At 45.5% G+C, this 23,163-nt stretch overlaps 1 protein-coding gene across 1 annotated transcript in view; it reads right to left on the bottom strand.

Moving 5' to 3' along the window:
- The window catches only part of LOC122945418 (GPI inositol-deacylase-like), a 657,393-nt gene that overhangs the window by 7,049 nt on the left and 627,181 nt on the right, over window positions 1-23,163 (bottom strand). Inside the window, exon 12 of the mRNA XM_044304488.1 lies at window positions 5,941-5,992. Within this exon, the coding sequence (XP_044160423.1) occupies window positions 5,941-5,992 (52 nt within the window). The remainder of the gene's footprint in view (window positions 1-5,940; window positions 5,993-23,163) is intronic.

The following is a 23,163-nucleotide window of genomic DNA, read 5'->3' as shown; positions in this document are numbered from 1 at the left end:
AATCCAGCACAGCTGCTCTGGCGTTCCCCAATCACTCTTTGTTTGAAAGCTGTAAGCGGTCTGGCACAGGACTGCTACAGCCAATCAAGGTCCTCTGCTCTAATGTGCCTTACTACTGGCATCAACACATTTGCAGGATTAATGGGGGAATAAAGGGGTAAGAGGTTTTTTTTTTTGTTTTTTTTTTACTCCCCCCCCCCCCCAGCCCCTAGGCAATCCCTTTAAATAGTACTCTTACTTGGACATGTTTTATGACAGTTATCCCCAACCAGTGGATCACATGTTGCTTTAGCAACAAATGATTCATTTTCACAAGGATAACAGGAAAAAAGCACCCCATAATTTGTTACCCTTTTCTCCTGAATACGGTCACAACCCATATGTTGTGGTAAACTGCTGTGGGATACATGGCAGGACTCAGAAAGGAAGGAGCGCCATATGCCTTTGACAGTGCAGATTTTGATGGATTAGTTTATGGGTTGCCATTGGTTTTTATTTTTTGAGTAATTTTATTATGCGGGGGTTCATTTTTTGTGGGGTGAGGAGACGTTTTCATTGGCACAATTTTTGGGTATATATGAATTTTTGATCACTCAATATTATGCATTTTGTAAGGAGAGTTGTCAAAAAATAACTGTTCTGGCATAGTTTTTGTTTTTTATTATTGCGTTCACCTGAGGGGGCATATCATGTGATATTTTTATAGAGCAGGTTGTTGTAAAAAAAAAAAAAATAGACACATTAGGTTTTACACAGTAAAAGCATTTTTGAAAAGAAAAATAGCTTGTTTTTGTGTTGCCATTTTCTTAGAGCTATATTTTATTTATTTTTTGAGTGATCGTCTTACATAGGGTCTCATTTTTTGTGGGATGAGATGACGATTTGATTGATACCATTTGGGGTACATACGGCTTTTTTATTGCTTGGTATTAAACTTTTGTGAGGCAAGGTGACCAAAAAAGTTAGTTATTATGTCAGGATATTATTTACCAATTTGCCAGACATTTTTTATTGTTTATTTTCTGCTTAAACCGTAGAGGACCCTCGCCGTACATGTACTGTACGGCGCTGGTGGACGTGACTTAAGAACATGTACCGATGCCGGCATATTAACTCTTGTATGCCGCGGTCAAAGCTGAGGGTTTGCAGAGGGTACGGGTGCCCTCCACATCTCCATTGGGTCCCCACGCTGCAGTGATGAGGACCTGATGGCAGAGAAGGCAGCCTGATGCATTTCATAGGCATCAGGGCTTGCCTTCTACGGAAGCCTGTGAGATCCAGCCCATTAGGCTGGGTCTCACAGGCTGGCTGCCAGTGTAAGGCTGACAGGCAATACATTACAATACTGGATGTATTGTAATGCATTGCAGAGGGGATCAGACTGCAGAAGTTAAAGTCCCAGAGTGGGACCAAAATAAAAAGTAAAAAAAAAAAAAAAAATCCAAAAATAGAACATTAAATTGTAAAAAAATAAAAAAATAGAAATTAGCATCCAACTGTCCCCAGTGAGGCTCACAATCTAAGGTCCCTATCAGTATGTCTTTAGAGTGTGGGAGTACCCGGAGGAAACCCACGCAAACACGGGGAGAACATACAAACTCCATGCAGATGTTGTGCTAACCACCGAGCCACTGTGCTTGCCCTGGTATGAGGTATAATTTTGGGGTAGATTTGGAATTTAAAAAAAATAAAAATGAAAAATAGACTGAAATGTACTACCATCATGAAGTACAACGTGTCACGAGAAAATCTCAGAATGGCTTGGATAAGTAAAAGCGTTCCAAAGTTATTAGCACATAAAGTGACACTTGTCAAATTTCCCCAAAAATTGCCTGGTCCTTAACTGCCTCCCGACCGCTGAACGCACGGATGCGTCCGGGAGGCGGTCGATTTAATTCCTCCTGGACGCATCCGTGCGTCATCTCGCGGGAGGCGAGATTTCCTGTGAACGTGCACACACAGGCGAGCGCTTTCAGAGGAACGGAAGGTAAGCGAGTAGATCTCCAGCCTGTCAGCGGCGATTGTTCGGCAGGAGATGCGATTTTTGTAACCCCTAACAGGTATATTAGACGCTGTTTTGATAACAGCGTCTAATATATCTGCTACCTGGTCCTCTGGTGGTCCTTTTTGCTTGGATCGACCACCAGAGGACACAGGTAGCTCAGTAAAGTACCACCAAACACCAATACACTACACTACACCCCCCGTCACTTATCAACCCCTTATGAACCCCTAATCACCCCATATAGACTCCCTGATCACCCCCCTGTAAGGCTCCATTCAGACGTCCGTATGTTTTTTATGGATCCACGGATACATGGATCGGATCCGCAAAACACATACGGACATCTAAATGGAGCCTTACAGGGGGGTGATCAATGACAGGGGGGTGATAAATTTCAGGGGGGTGATCACCCATATAGACTCCCTGATCACCCCCCTGTCATTGATCACCCACCTGTAAGGCTCCATTCAGACGTCCGTATGATTTTTACGGATCCACGGATACATGGATCGGATCCGCAAAACACATACGGACGTCTGAATGGAGCCTTACAGGGGGGTGATCAATGACAGGGGGGGTGATCACCCCATATAGACTCCCTGATCACCCCCCTGTCATTGATCACCCCCCTGTAAGGCTCCATTCAGACATTTTTTGGGCCCAAGTTAGCGTAAATTATTATTATTTTTTTTCTTATAAAGTCTCATATTCCACTAACTTGTGTCAAAAAATAAAATCTTACATGAAACTCACCATACCCCTCACGGAATCCAAATGCATACATTTTTTTAGACATTTATATTCCAGACTTCTTCTCACGCTTTAGGGCCCCTAAAATTTCAGGGCAGTATAAATACCCCACATGTGACCCCATTTCGGAAAGAAGACACCCCAAGGTATTCCGTGAGGGGCATATTGAGTCCATGAAAGATTTAAATTTTTGTCCCAAGTTAGCGGAAAGGGAGACTTTGTGAAAAAAAAAATCAATTTCCGTTAACTTGTGCCCAAAAAAAAAAATTCTATTAAACTCGCCCCTCATTGAAATCTTGGGGTGTCTTCTTTCCAAAATGTGGTCACATGTATGGGTATTTATACTGCCCTGGATTTTTATGGGTCCTAAAGCGTGAGAAGAAGTCTGGGATCCACATGTCTAAAAATGCCCTCCTAAAAGGCGAGTTCCTAGAATTTTATTTTTTTGTCACAAGTTAGCAGAAAATGATGATTTTTTTAAATTTATTTTTTCTTACAAAGTCTCATATTCCACTAACTTGTGACAAAAAATAAAAAAATCTAGGAACTCGCCATGCCCCTCGCGGAATACCTTGGGGTGTCTTCTTTCCAAAATTGGGTCACTTGTGGGATAGTTATACTGCCCTGGCATTTTAGGGGCCCATATGCGTAAGCAGTAGTTTGCAATCAAAATGTGTAAAAAAAATGGCCTGTGAAATCCGAAAGGTGCTCTTTGGAATGTGTGCCCCTTTGCCCACCTTGGCTGCAAAAAAGTGTCACACGTGTGGTATTGCCGTACTCAGGAGAAGTTGGGGAATGTGTTTTGGGGTGTCATTTTACATATACCCATGCTGGGTGAGATAAATATCTTGGTCAATTGCCAACTTTGTATAAAAAAAATGGGAAATGTTGTCTTTTGACAAGATATTTCTCTCACCCAGCATGGGTATATGTAAAATGACACCCCAAAACACATTCCCCAACTTCTCCTGAGTACGGCGATACCAGATGTGTGACACTTTTTTGCAGCCTAGGTGGGCAAAGGGGCACACATTCCAAAGAGCACCTTTCGGATTTCACCGGTCATTTTTTACAGATTTTGATTTCAAACTTCTTCTCACGCATCTGGGCCCCTAAAATGCCAGTGCAGTATAACTACCCCACAAGTGACCCCATTTTGGAAAGAAGACACCCCAAGGTATTTCGTGATGGGAATAGCGAGTTCATGGAAGTTTTTATTTTTTGTCACAAGTTAGTGGAATATGAGACTTTGTAAAAAAAAAAAAAAGTTCTATGAACTCACTATGGCCATCAGCGAATACCTTAGGGTGTCTACTTTCCGAAATGGGGTCATTTGTGGGGTGTTTGTACTGTCTGGGCATTGTAGAACCTCAGGAAACATGGCAGGTGCTCAGAAAGTCAGAGCTGCTTCAAAAAGCGGAAATTCACATTTTTGAACCATAGTTTGTAAACGCTATAACTTTTACCCAAACCATTTATTTTATTTTTTTTGCTCAAACATTTTTTTTTTTATCAAAGACATGCAGAACAATAAATTTAGCAAAAAATTTATATATGGATGTCAGTTTTTTTTTTTTTTGCAAAATTTAACAACTGAAAGTGAAATATGTCATTTTTTTGCCAAAAAATCGTTAAATTACGATTAATAACAAAAAAGTAAAAATGTCAGCAGCAATGAAATACCACCAAATGAAAGCTCTATTAGTGAGAAGAAAAGGAGGTAAAATTCATTTGGGTGGTAAGTTGCATGACCGAGCAATAAACGGTGAAAATAGTGTAGTGCAGAAGTGTAAAAAGTGGCCTGGTCCTTAAGGGTGTTTCAGCTAGGGGGGTTTAAGTGGTTAAAGGGACACTGACAGGCCCAATAAGCATATTTATATATATATATATATATATATATATATAACTGCACAGGTCTTCTAAAGTGTATTAAAATCATATAAGTATACCCCCTGTCCACCTTATAAATAAAGTAAACTGATGTTTTGTAACCTGGTAAAATCGTCTTCTTTCTGCCCAAGGGGCGGCGTTTCAGCTACACTTGCGCCCAGCCAGCCACCCCCAACCACCGTTTTGAAGTGCCGCCCAGCTCATCAATATTCACTTCGCTGGGCGGCTTCTGCTGTCCCCGACTTTACAAGATCCGGCGCATGCCCAATACAAAGCTATGGGCATCTTCAGTGCATGCGCCCGACACCCTCACTGGCTGGGATCACATCGCGCCTGCATCCCCTCTGCTTCTTCGAGGCCGCTTCAGCCTCTGCGTTCTGCGCCTGCGCCGGGCACTCTTCAGAGCAGCGTTTCAGAGCGGGGACAGCAGAAGCCGCCCAGCGAAGTGAATATTGATGAGCTGGGCGGCGTTTCAAAACGGCGGTTGGGGCCGGCTGGCTGGGCGGAAGTGTAGCTGAAACGCCGCCCCTTGGGAAGAAAGAAGACGATTCTACCAAGTTATAAAACATCAGTTTACTGTATTTATAAGGTGGACAGGGGTATAATATGATTTTAATACACTTTAGAAGACCTGCGCAGTCATATATATATAGCTAAATATGCTTATTGGGCCTGTCAGTGTCCCTTTAAGGTGAAAAATGGCAGGGTCTTGAAGGGGTTAAATGCAAAATAGGGCCTTAAACCCTCAGTCAGTTGCGCCGCTATATGTCTGTCTAATTTAGGCGCATTTCAGTATAATAAATGACACCTATGTTCTTGAAAATAGCTACTGATGCAGGGGCATAGAACATGAACCACCATTAGTGCCTTCTACTAAAATGCACAGTATCAACACTATTTTTTTGCACATCCAGGGGCTGCACAAGCACAGTTGAATGAGAGGTTTGAGGCATTGAGACATTGAGAAATTCTACTGGATGCCAAATGTGACAGTTGTTGAGGTAACTAACCAATGTCCAGCAAGTGTTGTGTGGAGGTCCTATTAATTACACTAGGACATTTGCATGTTGGTCGTATTTAATACAGCTTGTGACCATATCTCAGTACTGAATGTGGCTCTTCGGGCATGAATGGCTGGGGACCACTGTTTTAGGGAATATATATTCCTGCAACATTTGAACTCTTATGTGGATGCTAAAAGGCAGCTGTTTGAAATTAACCTGATATGAATGAACAACTAAACCGATAAAAGCATTTCTGCACTGTATTTGATAATTTTATAAAGTTGGTCTTACTTTTGCAGTAGGTAGCAGCTCTGCTCTCCAGGATAAATCTTCAATCTCTAGACTAAAATAAATAAAACTGAATCAAAACAGAGGACTAGACCGAATTTGCTTAGAAAGTTGAAAACAAAATATTGGAGGCTTTATTTTTAAATGATCCATATACAATTTTTTTTAAACAACATGAAAATAACAAACAACAAAGAAAATACCATATTTAATTATTGTGTCAGAATATTCTTTACAGACATTTGACTAAATGCAAAATTGATACATTTTCTAAGGCCCACTGCACATTTGCCTGGTTATCCGGCTCATCTCCAGCATGAAGCAGAAAATGCCTGAGGGGAACTGAGCTAGAACTGATCCCATAGTTTTCTATGGGATCATTTACATACATTCAGCGCATCAGTTGTGATGCTGGATGCATACCTCCCGACTTTGTAAACACAAATTTGTTCCCCACTAGGCCACGCCTCTAACTCGGCCCAAAACATACACCTAGTCCCACCAAGTCTCCTTAATGCCCCACATAGTAATTATTCCCCCTTCATGCCACCGCACAGTATTTATGCCCACGTTGTGCCTCCTTCACAGAATTATGCCCCGGTGTGCCCCCAGTAATATGCCCAGTTATTTGCCCCCCGTAATATGCCCAGTTATGTGCCCCCAGTATTATGCCCAGCTGTCCCCCCAGTATTATTCCCAGCTGTGCCCACAGTAATATGCCCACATTGTCCCCCCCAGTAATATGCCCACATAGTGCCCCCAGTAATATTCCCACATAGTGCCCCCAGTAATATTCCCACATTGTGCCCCCAGTAATATTCCCACATTGTGCCCCCAGTAATATTCCCACATTGTGCCCCCTAGTAATATACCCACTTTGTGGCACCTAGTAATATGCCCACATTGTTCCCCCCAGTAATATGCACACATTGTGCCCCTCACAGAATGTAAAAAAATAAATAAACACCACATACTAACCTTGTTTCGACCTGCTCACAGAGAGGGTCGCACATGCTCAATTTAATCTTTTACTGCCTCCTGAGCTGTGATAGGGAGAGCATGGACACGCCATCTGAGCTGCAGCAGAAAAGACACTCCTCTTGTGCTGTCAGCTTGATATAAATCTAGCAGATCAATAAATGGGGAGATCCCTGGATCCATGTGAGGTACAGGGCTGGTTATAGCTTTGCTAGAACGAGATTGTCATGTACTATATGGTGTCTGATTTTTATTTTTTACATTAATCATAGGATAACCCCTTTAATGAGGCTGGTGGACATTCTGTTCGCATCCGGCAGTGCTGGATCTGGAGAATTCCAGCAATCTGTTCTCTGCCAGAACAGAGAGGACTCAGAATCTGTAAGGGGAGAAATCACACAGGCTGTGTAGTGAGAAAGGGGGCCCACCACAGACCTGCAGGAAGAGAGTAATATCAACATGTTCCTCAGCATCATTACAACATGCCTACAGAAGAGAGAGAAGAGTCTTTAGGGTCTGTATTAGGAGACAAAAGTACAGGAATTGAGCTGTGCTTGTGCATACTTCCCATGTGTCCCTCTATTGAAGGGACAGTCCCTCTTTTTGACCAAAGTCCCTTTACCCCTTGTTGCTTCTAAAATGTCCTTTTTGATTTGGGAAATAAATATAGAGCATATTAATAAACTTACTAAATTGCTCCTTACAAAGCTATGTCTAGTTCCTACTTGTATATTAGGCCTCATAATATATTTTTTCATTATTTGGTACAATGTGGACCTTAAAATATAAAAAGATGGTTTATATGCTAATATTTAAAGGGATATTCAAGTGCGAGAAAAAATCCTGTCCCGGGGGCTGCATATGCTGTAAAAAATTATATAAAAACTTCTACTCATCTCACCAATCCCCAGCAACAGCAGTTCTGACAGCACTAGATTCCCACTGCACCCCACTTCTTGATACCATCTTGAAATGGGTGTAAATACTGCTCAGTGCAAGTGCCTAGTGCCAAAAATATCAAACATGTATAACACAAAATCCATTACCCATTATGTGCTTCCTCTGGGATGGCGCCAGGCTCGACGCTTGTTTCAGCGAACCTTCATCTGGGGGTGATTTTTTTTTTTTCCAGCTATTTGTAGTGCGCTATACCATAGGCATATGTAGAAATTTTCCTACATGGTGTTTACATATGGGAGCATTGGCTCACACTTTACGTTTTCTATTGGCTTACATATTTTTTGTGGTATCAATAAAATAATGGGTTGCATCAAAAGGGGCATAGATGCCCATGATGAGAACATAGTCCTGTAACTTGGCGTACAAGGAGTACTGTGTACAGTTCTAGGCTCCTTTGAACAAGGCAAGAGGAAAGAAGGTTTGTAGAGGCGATCAGTTGGAGTATGTATGAATTAAAACATAACTTTTAATACATATTACTAATATAATGTGTCCCTGAAAATAAATGATTTACAAAAACATTACATAAAGGTTGTAGTAAAGAAATTGGTGCACGGCGACACCTAGGTAACCAAATGTCCTACCACAACCTGGAGGGTTCCAATGTACCACGGTCCCCTGAAGGAAGCTGCAAATGAAAAATAATAATTAAAAGCTATCCCTGGGTGAAATGACGTGGTGAAGATTGACAGGTAGAGGGGAATAATATCCCTAGTTACACCCTAAGTGGGGGGTACTACTCTGGCCCTGCTAACTAATGAAAATGTAGCAGCCTAATAGCAGAGCACTCGCCCTGATGAGGACGACCCTGTCAGGAACCTTTCCCTGAGATAAAAAGCCCTAGTAAGCCCTGCTCCAAACTGTCCCTACATGCATGTTTCACCTTCCGAAGAAGGACTCGTCAGGGGAAACATGGGGAGCTGAGCACAAAGTGAAATTTAGGTCCCTGCTGAGAGCCGTAATGCACTGGCCCCCAACAGACGGATCCCAAATGGTGTCAGAGCTATATCCAGATATGGAATCAGCTCAAAATGGGCAACAATCAGGCAATATGGTGGCGTTTGACAATAGTCACAAGCTGCCTAGACTAGGGGCCTGGTAGCGCAGGAGATAAGGCCTTGTTGCCCATTTTGAGCTGATTCCATATCTGGATATAGCTCTGACACCATTTGGGATCCGTCTGTTGGGGACCAGTGCATTACGGCTCTCAGCAGGGACCTCAATTTCACTTTGTGCTCAGCTCCCCATGTTTCCCCTGACGAGTCCTTCCTCGGAAGGTGAAACATGCATGTAGGGACAGTTTGGAGCAGGGCTTACTAGGGCTTTTTATCTCAGGGAAAGTTCCTGACAGGGTTGTCCTTATCAGGGCGGGTGCTCTGCTGTTAGGCTGCTACATTTTCATTAGTTAGCAGGGCCAGAGCAGTAACCCCCACTTAGGGCATAACTAGGGATACTATTCCCCTCTACCTGTCAATCTTCACCACGTCATTTCACCCAGCGATAGCTTTTAATTATTAATTTTCATTTGCAGCTTCCTTCAGGGGACCGTGGTACATTGGAACCCGCCAGGTTGTGGTAGAACATTTGGTTTCCTAGGTGCCGCTGTGCACCAATTTCTTTACTACAACCTTTATGTAATGTTTTTGTATATTGTTTATTTTCAGGGACACATTATATTAGTAATATGTATTAAAAGTTATGTTTTAATTCATACATACTCCAACTGATCGCCTCTTCAGGCTTCTTTGTTAAATAATAGGTGATCCAAAATTATTATCTTTTTTTTTTCTCGAAAGAAGGTTTGTACACAAACATAGAAGTGGATTCGTTATGGTAAGAGCAGTGAGACTATGGAACTCTCTGTCTGAGGAAGTGGTGATGGTGAATTCACTAAAAGAGTTCAAGAGGGGCCTGGATGTATTTCTGGAGTGTAAGAACATTACAGGTTATAGTTAATAGAGATGGGTTGTTGATCCAGGGAGTTATTCTGATTGCCTGATTGGAGTTGGGAAGGATTGTTTTCCTCCTAAAGTGAGGAAAATTGGCTTCTACCTCACAGGGTTTTATTTGCATTCCTCTGGATCAATTTGCAGGATAACAGGCTGAACTAGATGGATAGATTTATTTTTTCAGCCTCAAACTATGTTACCCCTACAGTGGAAAGCCCCCCAAAATTTAACTCAATTTGGAAACGACACCCCAATGAATTTTTCAAGGGATATATAGAGAGCACTTTGAACCTACAGGTGTTTAATCGAATTTAGAAATGCTTGGCTGTGAAAATAAAAAAATTACATTTACAATAAAATGTTGCTTTAGGCCCAAGTTTTTTTATTTTTACAAGGGCTCCATAATGTGTTACCCATTTTCTGCTGAATACGACAACAACTCACATGTGTTTGTAAGCTGCCCTCGGGGCACACAGTAGGGCTCAGAAGGGAAGGAGCACCACATAGATTTTGAAGGGCAGATGTTGCGGGAATGGGTTTTGGGCACCACGTCACATTTGCAGAGACCCTGGGGTACCCCTGCAGTGGAAACCCCCACGAAGCAACCCCATTTCGTAAACAACACCCCTCAACAAATTTATTGATTGCTGTAGTGAGGGTTTGACCACACAGGCATTTCAAAGAATTTAGAAACACTTGGCTGTGAAAATGAACATTTTAATATATAAATAGGAGAAAAGGCTCCATAAACTTTGTTACATAATTTTTCTCGAGTACGATAATACTCCCTATGTAGTCATAAACTGCTTTTTGCGCACAGTACAGGGTTCAGAAGGGAAAGAGCACCACGTGAATTAAAATTTTTCCCCAGATCTGCCATTCCAGTGCCTAATATGCTTTTCCCATTGTGTGAAAAGTCAGTCCTCTTATCATCAAGCTGCATTTCCAGGTTTACAAAGCACGCTAAATGTGGCCCTAATCTTTTGCCTGGGCATACCACAGGAGTACAAGAGCACTGTGTGCATTTGAGGCCCAATGTGGTGATTTATGCAGTTTGTGCTGACACTGTAGAGGCTCTGAATTGACACCATTTTAGAAACTACACCCCTGAACAAATTTGTTAAGGGGTACAGTGAGCATTTTGACACCACAGGCGTTTTGTAAAAATTGTTGCACAGCATATGGTGTAAAGCGAAAATTGCAATAAAATGTTGTGCCCAGTGTATGTCATTGTGAAAAGCATAGACTATTAAGTGATTTAAAGTTTTGGGAGAACGCCCCGGCCAAAACTTTAAATCACTTAATAGTCTATGCTGGAGCCATCTTCCCTGTGACCTGCTTTCCCTGTGCATATCACATATAGCAGAGAAACTAGTACCACCGCACGATACATACTATAGCACAGATGCCCATGTCAAGGTAGGACTGAGACATACAGTGGAGGAAATAATTATTTGACCCCTCACTGATTTTGTAAGTTTGTCCAATGACAAAGAAATGAAAAGTCTCAGAACAGTATCATTTCAATGGTAGGTTTATTGTAACAGTGGCAGATAGCACATCAAAAGGAAAATCGAAAAAATAACTTTAAATAAAAGATAGCAACTGATTTGCATTTCATTGAGTGAAATAAGTATTTGAACCCTCTAACAAAAAAAGACTTAATACTTGGTGGAAAAACCCTTGTTTGCAAGCACAGAGGTCAAACGTTTCTTGTAATTGATGACCAAGTTTGCGCACATTTTAGGAGGAATGTTGGTCCACTCCTCTTTGCAGATCATCTCTAAATCCCTAAGGTTTCGAGGCTGTCTCTGTGCAACTCTGAGCTTGAGCTCCCTCCATAGGTTTTCGATTGGATTAAGGTCCGGAGACTGACTAGGCCACTCCATGACCTTAATGTGCTTCTTCTTGAGCCACTCCTTTGTTGCCTTTGCTGTATGTTTTGGGTCATTGTCGTGCTGGAACACCCATCCACGACCCATTTTCAGTTTCCTGGCAGAGGGAAGGAGGTTGTCGCTCAGGATTTCACGATACATGGCTCCGTCCATTTTCCCGTTTATGCGAATAAGTTGTCCTGTGCCCTTAGCAGAAAAACACCCCCAAAGCAAAATGTTTCCACCCCCATGCTTGACGGTGGGGACGGTGTTTTGGGGGTCATAGGCAGCATTTTTCTTCCTCCAAACACAGCGAGTTGAGTTAATGCCAAAGAGCTCTATTTTGGTCTCATCAGACCACAGCACCTTCTCCCAGTCACTCTCTGAATCATTCAGGTGTTCATTGGCAAACTTCAGACGGGCCTGCACATGTGCCTTCCTGAGCAGGGGGACCTTGCGAGCCCTGCAGGATTTTAATCCATTGCGGTGTAATGTGTTTCCAATGGTTTTCTTGGTGACTGTGGTCCCTGCTAATTTGAGGTCATTAACTAACTCCTCCCGTGTAGTTCTAGGATGCTTTTTCACCTTTCTCAGAACCATTGACACCCCACGAGGTGAGATCTTGCGTGGAGCCCCAGAGCGAGGTCGATTGATGGTCATTTTGTGCTCCTTCCATTTTCGAACAATCGCACCAACAGTTGTCACCTTCTCTCCCAGCTTCTTGCTAATGGTTTTGTAGCCCATTCCAGCCTTGTGCAGGTCTACAATTTTGTCTCTGACATCCTTGGACAGCTCTTTGGTCTTTCCCATGTTGGAGAGTTTGGAGTCTGCTTGATTGATTGATTCTGTGGACAGGTGTCTTTTATACAGGTGACTAGTTAAGACAGGTGTCCTTAATGAGGGTGACTAATTGAGTAGAAGTGTCTAACCACTCTGTGGGAGCCAGAACTCTTAATGGTTGGTAGGGGTTCAAATACTTATTTCACTCAATGAAATGCAAATCAGTTGCTATCTTTTATTTAAAGTTATTTTTTCGATTTTCCTTTTGATGTGCTATCTGCCACTGTTACAATAAACCTACCATTGAAATGATACTGTTCTGAGACTTTTCATTTCTTTGTCATTGGACAAACTTACAAAATCAGTGAGGGGTCAAATAATTATTTCCGCCACTGTATATAGTTATCAGTGCTTACTTGTATATCTGTGTGATAGATAGGAAGGTGGTGATCAGCTGGCTATTGATATAATATAGAGTAGGCGTGCAGTGTTACATCGTTTTATATATATATATATATATATATATATATATGGAAAAGTCCAGTGGGAGCACCAACCAGAACGTGGGTGCAAGGTCCTGTGCAGGGTAGCGGCAATCCCCAATGGTATAAAAATTGAAGAAATAGGACTGCACTCCAAAATAGTGATAAAATCAGCAGTGGTTTATTCACCCATGATATGGCAAGTCTTGCGACGTTTCGGCTCACAAGAGCCTTCCTCAAGCATGGTAACAGTGAAAGTGAAGGCATTATAAAGGCATTTCAAAAGTGTCCAACCCATATGGGTGTGGTTACAATCTATTACAATTACGAACATCTGATACAAATCAATACAATAAAGTGCCTGTGCATAAAGTGACCAGTAAGGTGCAATTTATAACTTAGGGATTAGAGTTGAGCGAACACCTGGATGTTCGGGTTCGAGAAGTTCGGCCGAACATCCCGGAAATGTTCGGGTTCGGGATCCGAACCCGATCCGAACTTCGTCCCGAACCCGAACCCCATTGAAGTCAATGGGGACCCGAACTTTTCGGCACTAAAAAGGCTGTAAAACAGCCCAGGAAAGAGCTAGAGGGCTGCAAAAGGCAGCAACATGTAGGTAAATCCCCTGCAAACAAATGTGGATAGGGAAATGAATTAAAATAAAAATTAAATAAATAAAAATTAACCAAAATCAATTGGAGAGAGGTCCCATAGCAGAGAATCTGGCTTCACGTCACCCACCACTGTAAGAGTCCATTTTCATAAATTTAGGACCAGCACCCAGGCAGAGGAGAGAGGTCCCGTAACAGAGAATCTGGCTTCATGTCAGCAGAGAATTAGTCTGCATGTCATAGCAGAGAATGAGGCTTCACGTCAGCCACCACTGCAACAGTCCATTGGCATATATTTAGGCCCAGCACCCAGGCAGAGGAGGGAGGTCCCGTAACAGAGAATCTGTCTTCATGTCAGCAGAGAATCAGTCTGCATGTCATAGCAGAGAATGAGGCTTCACGTCAGCCACCACTGCAACAGTCCATTGGCATATATTTAGGCCCAGCACCCAGGCAGAGGAGGGAGGTCCCGTAACAGAGAATCTGTCTTCATGTCAGCAGAGAATCAGTCTGCATGTCATAGCAGAGAATGAGGCTTCACGTCAGCCACCACTGCAACAGTCCATTGGCATATATTTAGGCCCAGCACCCAGGCAGAGGAGAGAGGTCCCGTAACAGACAATCTGGCTTCATGTCAGCAGAGAATCAGTCTGCATGTCATAGCAGAGAATCAGGCTTCACGTCAGCCACCACTGCAACAGTCCATTGTCATAAATTTAGGCCCAGCACCCAGGCAGAGGAGGGAGGTCCCGTAACAGAGAATCTGGCTTCATGTCAGCAGAGAATCAGTCTGCATGTCATAGCAGAGAATGAGGCTTCACGTCAGCCACCACTGCAACAGTCCATTGGCATATATTTAGGCCCAGCACACACACAGGCAGAGGAGAGAGGTCCCGTAACAGAGAATCTGTCTTCATGTCAGCAGAGAATTAGTCTGCATGTCATAGCAGAGAATGAGGCTTCACGTCAGCCACCACTGCAACAGTCCATTGGCATATATTTAGGCCCAGCACACACACAGGCAGAGGAGAGAGGTCCCGTAACAGAGAATCTGTCTTCATGTCAGCAGAGAATCAGTCTGCATGTCATAGCAGAGAATGAGGCTTCACGTCAGCCACCACTGCAACAGTCCATTGGCATATATTTAGGCCCAGCACCCAGGCAGAGGAGGGAGGTCCCGTAACAGAGAATCTGTCTTCATGTCAGCAGAGAATCAGTCTGCATGTCATAGCAGAGAATGAGGCTTCACGTCAGCCACCACTGCAACAGTCCATTGGCATATATTTAGGCCCAGCACCCAGGCAGAGGAGGGAGGTCCCGTAACAGAGAATCTGGCTTCATGTCAGCAGAGAATCAGTCTGCATGTCATAGCAGAGAATGAGGCTTCACGTCAGCCACCACTGCAACAGTCCATTGGCATATATTTAGGCCCAGCACACAGGCAGAGGAGAGAGGTCCCGTAACAGACAATCTGGCTTCATGTCAGCAGAGAATCATTCTGCATGTCATAGCAGAGAATCAGGCTTCACGTCACCCAACATTGGAACAGTCCATTGGCATATATTTAGGCCCCGGCACCCAGACACAGGAGAGGTTCATTCAACTTTGGGTAGCCTCGCAATATAATGGTAAAATGAAAATAAAAATAGGATTGAATGAGGAAGTGCCCTGGAGTCCAATAATATATGGTTAAGGGGAGGTAGTTAATGTCCAATCTGGACAAGGGACGGACAGATCCTGTGGGATCCATGCCTGGTTCATTTTTATGAACGTCAGCTTGTCCACATTGGCTGTAGACAGGCGGCTGCGTTTGTCTGTAATGACGCCCCCTGCCGTGCTGAATACACGTTCAGACAAAACGCTGGCCGACGGGCAGGCCAGCACCTCCAAGGCATAAAAGGCTAGCTCTGGCCACGTGGACAATTTAGAGACCCAGAAGTTGAATGGGGCCGAACCATCAGTCAGTACGTGGAGGGGTGTGCACACGTACTGTTCCACCATGTTAGTGAAATGTTGCCTCCTGCTAACACGTTGCGTATCAGGTGGTGGTGCAGTTAGCTGTGGCGTGTTGACAAAAGTTTTCCACATCTCTGCCATGCTAACCCTGCCCTCAAAGGAGCTGGCATTGACACAGCTGCCTTGGCGACCTCTTGCTCCTCCTCTGCCTTGGCCTTGGGCTTCCACTTGTTCCCCTGTGACATTTGGGAATGCTCTCAGTAGCGCGTCTACCAACGTGCGCTTGTACTCGCGCATCTTCCTATCACGCTCCAGTGCAGGAAGTAAGGTGGGCACATTGTCTTTGTAGCGTGGATCCAGCAGGGTGGCAACCCAGTAGTCCGCACAGGTTAAAATGTGGGCAACTCTGCTGTCGTTGCGCAGGCACTGCAGCATGTAGTCGCTCATGTGTGCCAGGCTGCCCAGGGGTAAGGACAAGCTGTCCTCTGTGGGAGGCGTATCGTCATCGTCCTGCCTTTCCCCCCAGCCACGCACCAGTGATGGACCCGAGCTGCGTTGGGTGCCACCCCGCTGTGACCATGCTTCATCCTCATCCTCCTCCACCTCCTCCTCATCCTCGTCCTCCTCGTCCTCCAGTAGTGGGCCCTGGCTGGCCACATTTGTACCTGGCCTCTGCTGTTGCCAAAAACCTCCCTCTGAGTCACTTCGAAGAGACTGGCCTGAAAGTGCTAAAAATGACCCCTCTTCCTCCTCCTCCTCCTCCTGGGCCACCTCCTCTTCCATCATCGCCCTAAGTGTTTTCTCAAGGAGACATAGAAGTGGTATTGTAACGCTGATAACGGCGTCATCGCCACTGGCCATGTCGGTGGAGTACTCGAAACAGCGCAACAGGGCACACAGGTCTCGCATGGAGGCCCAGTCATTGGTGGTGAAGTGGTGCTGTTCTGTAGTGCGACTGACCCGTGCGTGCTGCAGCTGAAACTCCACTATGGCCTGCTGCTGCTCGCACAGTCTGTCCAGCATGTGCAAGGTGGAGTTCCACCTGGTGGGCACGTCGCATATGAGGCGGTGAGCGGGAAGGCCGAAGTTACGCTGTAGCGCAGACAGGCGAGCAGCAGCAGGATGTGAACGCCGGAAGCGCAAACAGACGGCCCGCACTTTATGCAGCAGCTCTGACATGTCGGGGTAGTTGTGAATGAACTTCTGCACCACCAAATTCAGCACATGCGCCAAGCAAGGGATGTGCGTCAAATTGGCTAGTCCCAGAGCTGCAACGAGATTTCGCCCATTATCGCACACCACCAGGCCGGGCTTGAGGCTCACCGGCAGCAACCACTCGTCGGTCTGTTGTTCTATACCCCGCCACAACTCCTGTGCGGTGTGGGGCCTGTCCCCCAAACATATGAGTTTCAGAATGGCCTGCTGACGTTTACCCCGGGCTGTGCTGAAGTTGGTGGTGAAGGTGTGTGGCTGACTGGATGAGCAGGTGGAAGAAGAGGAGGAGGAAGCCGAGAAGGAGGAGGTGGCAACAGGAGGCAAAGAATGTTGCCCTGCGATCCTTGGCGGCGGAAGGACGTGCGCCAAACAGCTCTCCGCCTGGGGCCCAGCTGCCACTACATTTACCCAGTGTGCAGTTAGGGAGATATAGCTTTCCTGGCCGTGCTTACTGGTCCACGTATCTGTGGTTAGATGGACCTTGCCATAGATGGCGTTGCGCAGTGCACACTTGATTTTATCGGATACTTGGTTGTGCAGGGAAGGCACGGCTCTCTTGGAGAAGTAGTGCCGGCTGGGAACAACATACTGTGGGACAGCAAGCGACATGAGCTGTTTGAAGCTGTCTGTGTCCACCAGCCTAAATGACAGCATTTCATAGGCCAGTAGTTTAGAAATGCTGGCATTCAGGGCCAGGGATCGAGGGTGGCTAGGTGGGAATTTACGCTTTCTCTCAAATGTTTGTGAGATGGAGAGCTGAACGCTGCCGTGTGACATGGTTGAGACGCTTGGTGACGGAGGTGGTGGTGGTGGTGTTGGTGGTACATCCCCTGTTTGCTGGGCGGCAGGTGCCAACGTTCCTCCAGAGGCGGAGGAAGAGGCCGAGGCGGCAGCAGCAGAAGAGGCCGAGGCGGGAGCAGCAGAAGAGGTAGCAGGGGGAGCCTGAGTGACTTCCTTGGTTTCAAGGTGTTTACTCCACTGCAGTTCATGCTTTGCATGCAGGTGCCTGGTCATGCAGGTTGTGCTCAGGTTCAGAACGTTAATGCCTCGCTTAAGGCTCTGATGGCACAGCGTGCAAACCACTCGGGTCTTGTCGTCAGCACATTGTTTGAAGAAGTGCCATGCCAGGGAACTCCTTGAAGCTGCCTTTGGGGTGCTCGGTCCCAGATGGCGGCGGGCAGTAGCAGGCGGAGTCTCTTGGCGGCGGGTGTTCTGCTTTTGCCCACTGCTCCCTCTTTTGCTACGCTGCTCACCACTGCCTCTTCCTCCGAACTGTGAAAGTCAGTGGCACGACCTTCATTCCATGTGGGGTCTAGGACCTCATCATCCCCTGCATCGTCTTCCACCCAGTCTTGATCCCTGACCTCCTGTTCAGTCTGCACACTGCAGAAAGACACAGCAGTTGGCACCTGTGTTTCGTCATCATCAGAGACATGCTGAGGTGGTATTCCCATGTCCTCATCATCAGGAAACATAAGTGGTTGTGCGTCAGTGCATTCTATATCTTTCACCGCTGGGGAAGGGCTAGGTGGATGCCCTTGGGAAACCCTGCCAGCAGAGTCTTCAAACAGCATAAGAGACTGCTGCATAACTTGAGGCTGAGACAGTTTCCCTGGTATGCATGGGGGTGATGTGACAGACTGATGGGGTTGGTTTTCAGGCGCCATCTGTGCGCTTTCTGCAGAAGACTGGGTGGGAGATAATGTGAACGTGCTGGATCCACTGTCGGCCACCCAATTGACTTATGCCTGTACCTGCTCAGGCCTTACCATCCTTAGAACGGCATTGGGCCCCACCATATATCGCTGTAAATTCTGGCGGCTACTGGGACCTGAGGTAGTTGGTACACTAGGACGTGTGGATGTGGCAGAACGGCCACGTCCTCTCCCAGCACCAGAGGGTCCACTAACACCACCATGACCATGTCCACGTCCGCGTCCCTTACTAGATGTTTTTCTCATTGTTATGGTTCACCACAACAACAAAAATATTATTTGGCCCAATGTATTGTATTCAAATTCAGCGGGATATAAATTTGAGGCCTAGTATTTAGGCGCTGGGTGACCGGTATGGATTTACTAACAGAATTAGACTTGGAAATGCACAGTAGCGTGTGTGTGAAGTTATTCTGAATGACCCTATGTGCACCTTGAATATTATATACCCTTTTAGGGATAGATTTCAAATAGCTCTGATATAGCAGAAACCACTAAATTATGAAATTGCTAAATTGGGAATTGTACTTCAACCCAGAACAAAAAATGTGCTTTGACGGACACTAAATAACTTTCCCAGCCACAACAGGACAGCGGTAACGAGAGATTTAGCGGGATATAAATTTGAGGCCTAGTATTTAGGCGCTGGGTGACCGGTATGGATTTAGCGACAGAATTAGACTTGGAAATGCACAGTAGCGTGTGTGTGAAGTTATTCTGAATGACCCTATGTGCACCTTGAATATTATATACCCTTTTAGGGATAGATTTCAAATAGCTCTGATATAGCAGGAACCACTAAATTATGAAATTGCTAAATTGGGAATTGTACTTCAACCCAGAACAAAAAATGTGCTTTGACGGACACTAAATAACTTTCCCAGCCACAACAGGACAGCGGTAACGAGAGATTTAGCGGGATATAAATTTGAGGCCTAGTATTTAGGCGCTGGGTGACCGGTATGGATTTAGCGACAGAATTAGACTTGGAAATGCACAGTAGCGTGTGTGTGAAGTTATTCTGAATGACCCTATGTGCACCTTGAATATTATATACCCTTTTAGGGATAGATTTCAAATAGCTCTGATATAGCAGAAACCACTAAATTATGAAATTGCTAAATTGGGAATTGTATTTCAACCCAGAACAAAAAATGTGCTTTGACGGACACTAAATAACTTTCCCAGCCACAACAGGACAGCGGTAACGAGAGATTTAGCGGGATATAAATTTGAGGCCTAGTATTTAGGCGCTGGGTGACCGGTATGGATTTAGCGACAGAATTAGACTTGGAAATGCACAGTAGCGTGTGTGTGAAGTTATTCTGAATGACCCTATGTGCACCTTGAATATTATATACCCTTTTAGAGATAGATTTCAAATAGCTCTGATATAGCAGGAACCACTAAATTATGAAATTGCTAAATTGGGAATTGTACTTCAACCCAGAACAAAAAATGTGCTTTGACGGACACTAAATAACTTTCCCAGCCACAACAGGACAGCGGTAACGAGAGATTTAGCGGGATATAAATTTGAGGCCTAGTATTTAGGCGCTGGGTGACCGGTATGGATTTAGTGACAGAATTAGACTGGGATATGGCCAAAAAATAACCACACTAATGCTGGTTAAATGCACTTGGTGACGGGCGCAGCTTGCCCCTGATGTAGTATATGGCCAAAAAATGAACAGACTATTGCTGGTTAAATGCACTTGGTGTGATAGCTTGACCAACCACACTACTGAGGGTTAAATGCACTTGGTGACGGGCGCAGCTTGCCCCTGATGTAGTATATCGCCAAAAAATGAACAGACTATTGCTGGTTAAATGCACTTGGTGACGGGCGCAGCTTGCCCCTGATTTAGTATATGGCCAAAAAATGAACAGACTATTGCTGGTTAAATGCACTTGGTGTGATAGCTTGACCAACCACACTACTGAGGGTTAAATGCACTTGGTGACGGGCGCAGCTTGCCCCTGATGTAGTATATGGCCAAAAAATGAACAGACTATTGCTGGTTAAATGCACTTGGTGTCACAGCTTGACGAACCACACTACTGAGGGTTAAATGCACTTGGTGACGGGCGCAGCTTGCCCCTGATATAGTATATGGCCAAAAAATAAACAGACTATTGCTGGTTAAATGCACTTGGTGTGACAGCTTCACCCTGATGTAGGCTTTAGCCAAAAAACAACCACACCATTGAGGGTTAAATGCACTTGGTGACAGGCGCAGCTTGCCCCTGATTTAGTATATGGCCAAAAAATGAACAGACTATTGCTGGTTAAATGCACTTGGTGTGACAGCTTCACCCTGATGTAGGCTTTAGCCAAAAAACAACCACACCATTGAGGGTTAAATGCACTTGGTCGCAGCTTGGATGCACTTGGTCGCAGCACCGCACAAGACACAAAATGGCCGCCGATCACCCCAGAAAAAAGTGACTGACAAACGGTCTGGGCAGCCTAAAAACAGTGAGTGAGCATTTGAATTTCAGCAGCTCAATGATGCACAGCTGCAGATCGATCGATTAATCAAGTGAAGTCCTTTGGAGGAGTTAATCTGCCTAATCTCGCCCTACTGTCGCAGCCGCAACCTCTCCCTACGCTAATCAGAGCAGAGTGACGGGCGGCGCTATGTGACTCCAGCTTAAATAGAGGCTGGGTCACATGGTGCTCTGGCCAATCACAGCCATGCCAATAGTAGGCATTGCTGTGACGGCCTCTTGGGGCAAGTAGTATGACGCTTGTTGATTGGCTGCTTTGCAGCCTTTCAAAAAGCGCCAAGAAAGCGTCACAAAAGCGCCAAGAAAGCGACGAACACCGAACACGAACCCGGACTTTTACGAAAATGTCCGGGTTCGGGTCCGTGTCACGGACACCCCAAAATTCGGTACGAACCCGAACTATACAGTTCGAGTTCGCTCATCCCTATTAGGGATGCCATCCCTACAACGTGAATTAAAAATGTATACAATACTTTGTTTAAGTTTATAAATCACAGTTACAAAAGTGGTTATGTAATGAATGTGGATCACAGAAATCGGACCTCAGGAGGCAATGGGGCCCGCATATACCGTGGCGTTCATCGCGCGTCTCAAAATCCCCATTGCGCATGACCGCACTGACATCATCAGATGCGTTACAGTGCAAAGATCGAGTGCATGCGTTCTGTGTAGTTGACGTAAGGGCGTCATTTTGCTTAAGGGAAATACCCTGAAGTTGCGTGCATATTATATGCATAACTGTTATCTAAACAGAGTGGTTTTGTATGTAACTGCTGTAGGGATCTCCTACATCAGCCTGTCCCTGGACCGGAGCCCCAACTACATGAGCGGGACACCAGACCAGGGAGCCGCGAGTGCCAGGGGGGAACATAGCAATGGTCCCCGCCGGCAATCGCAAGCCTCACTGACGGCAATATAGCAGTCATACAGGGATAATCCCTTTACTATATCAACAGTCGTATCTAATCGAAATACAGTTGTGCATCTGTAGTGATGCGTGAGTACAAGAACGCTGATGTCCACCTCAGGTCGCATAGCCTCCAAGAGGTCGAAGTTCAAGGATCCACATCCAATGCAGTGTAAGTGAAAAAACCTAAACGGCAAAGAGAAATAGATATTTTAGTTTCAGAATAAATCTTTTTAAAATTACAAATAGATCTTTCACAGTTATCAAGCACCACTATACGAATATGAGGAGGACAGAACGCAAATATGCAATGGAACCAGTGGCGTACCGCCCATAGAGGCAGACCACGCCACTGCTATGGGGCCCGTAGCGCAGATAAGGCCCCGCCCACTGATGACCTGCAGCCGGCTATGCGGCTGCTTTTCTCCCCAGGGCCCCCCCCCCATGTTTAGCTGAATTGCCTCCCAGAGGCGCGGCTAAGTCCTAGACACCCGCCCCCCTCCTCAGCGCTGCGCTCTGAAACACCCGATCCTCCTCTCGTCGGCGTCCCAAATCCCGTGCAGGCGCAGTGCCGGCGATTGCCTGCGCCTGCGCTCTGATAATACGGCTGAGGGCTACAGCTTCAACATCGTCACTGGGCATGCGCCGAGCCCAGTGACGATGTTGAAGCTGTTACCCTCAGCCGTATTATCAGAGCGCAGGCAATCGCCGGCACTGCGCCTGCGCGGGATTTGGGACGCCGACGAGAGGAGGATCGGGTGTTTCAGAGCGCAGCGCTGAGGAGGGGGGCGGGTGTCTAGGACTTAGCCGCGCCTCTGGGAGGCGATTCAGCTAAATGATGGAGGCGTTAGTAGTTTTCATATTTAGGCGGGCACGGCACTAATCAGAGGGGCACCGTGGAGAAAGAAAAACGCCCCTCTGGGCTCCAGTCCTTACAGCAAGAATTGATTTTTAGAAGAAAGGACAAGACTGACATGGAAAAGAAGAACACAGATGGAAAAAAGGTACTTTATTAAACATGGATCCATGAGTACCTTTTTTCCATCTGTCTTGTTCTTTGGATTGTGAGTCTTGTCATTTCTTCAAAAAATTGATTCTTATGATATGTAAATGACGCTGTAAGGAGCCCAGAGGGGCGTTATTCTTTCTCCACTGTGCCCAGGAACGCCCCTCTGAAGTGCCGTGCCCGGCTAAATTTGAAAACTAATAACGCCTCCAAGTTCATCTAAATCGCCTCCCAAATCCGATCCTCCTCTCGCTGGCATCCCAAATCCCGCGCAGGCGCAGT

This window comes from Bufo gargarizans, chromosome 8 (genome assembly GCF_014858855.1).
Source record: "Bufo gargarizans isolate SCDJY-AF-19 chromosome 8, ASM1485885v1, whole genome shotgun sequence".
Lineage (NCBI taxonomy): Eukaryota > Metazoa > Chordata > Amphibia > Anura > Bufonidae > Bufo > Bufo gargarizans.
The sequence above is the reverse complement of the archived record's forward strand: the minus strand, read 5'-3'. Positions and strand labels throughout refer to the sequence as shown.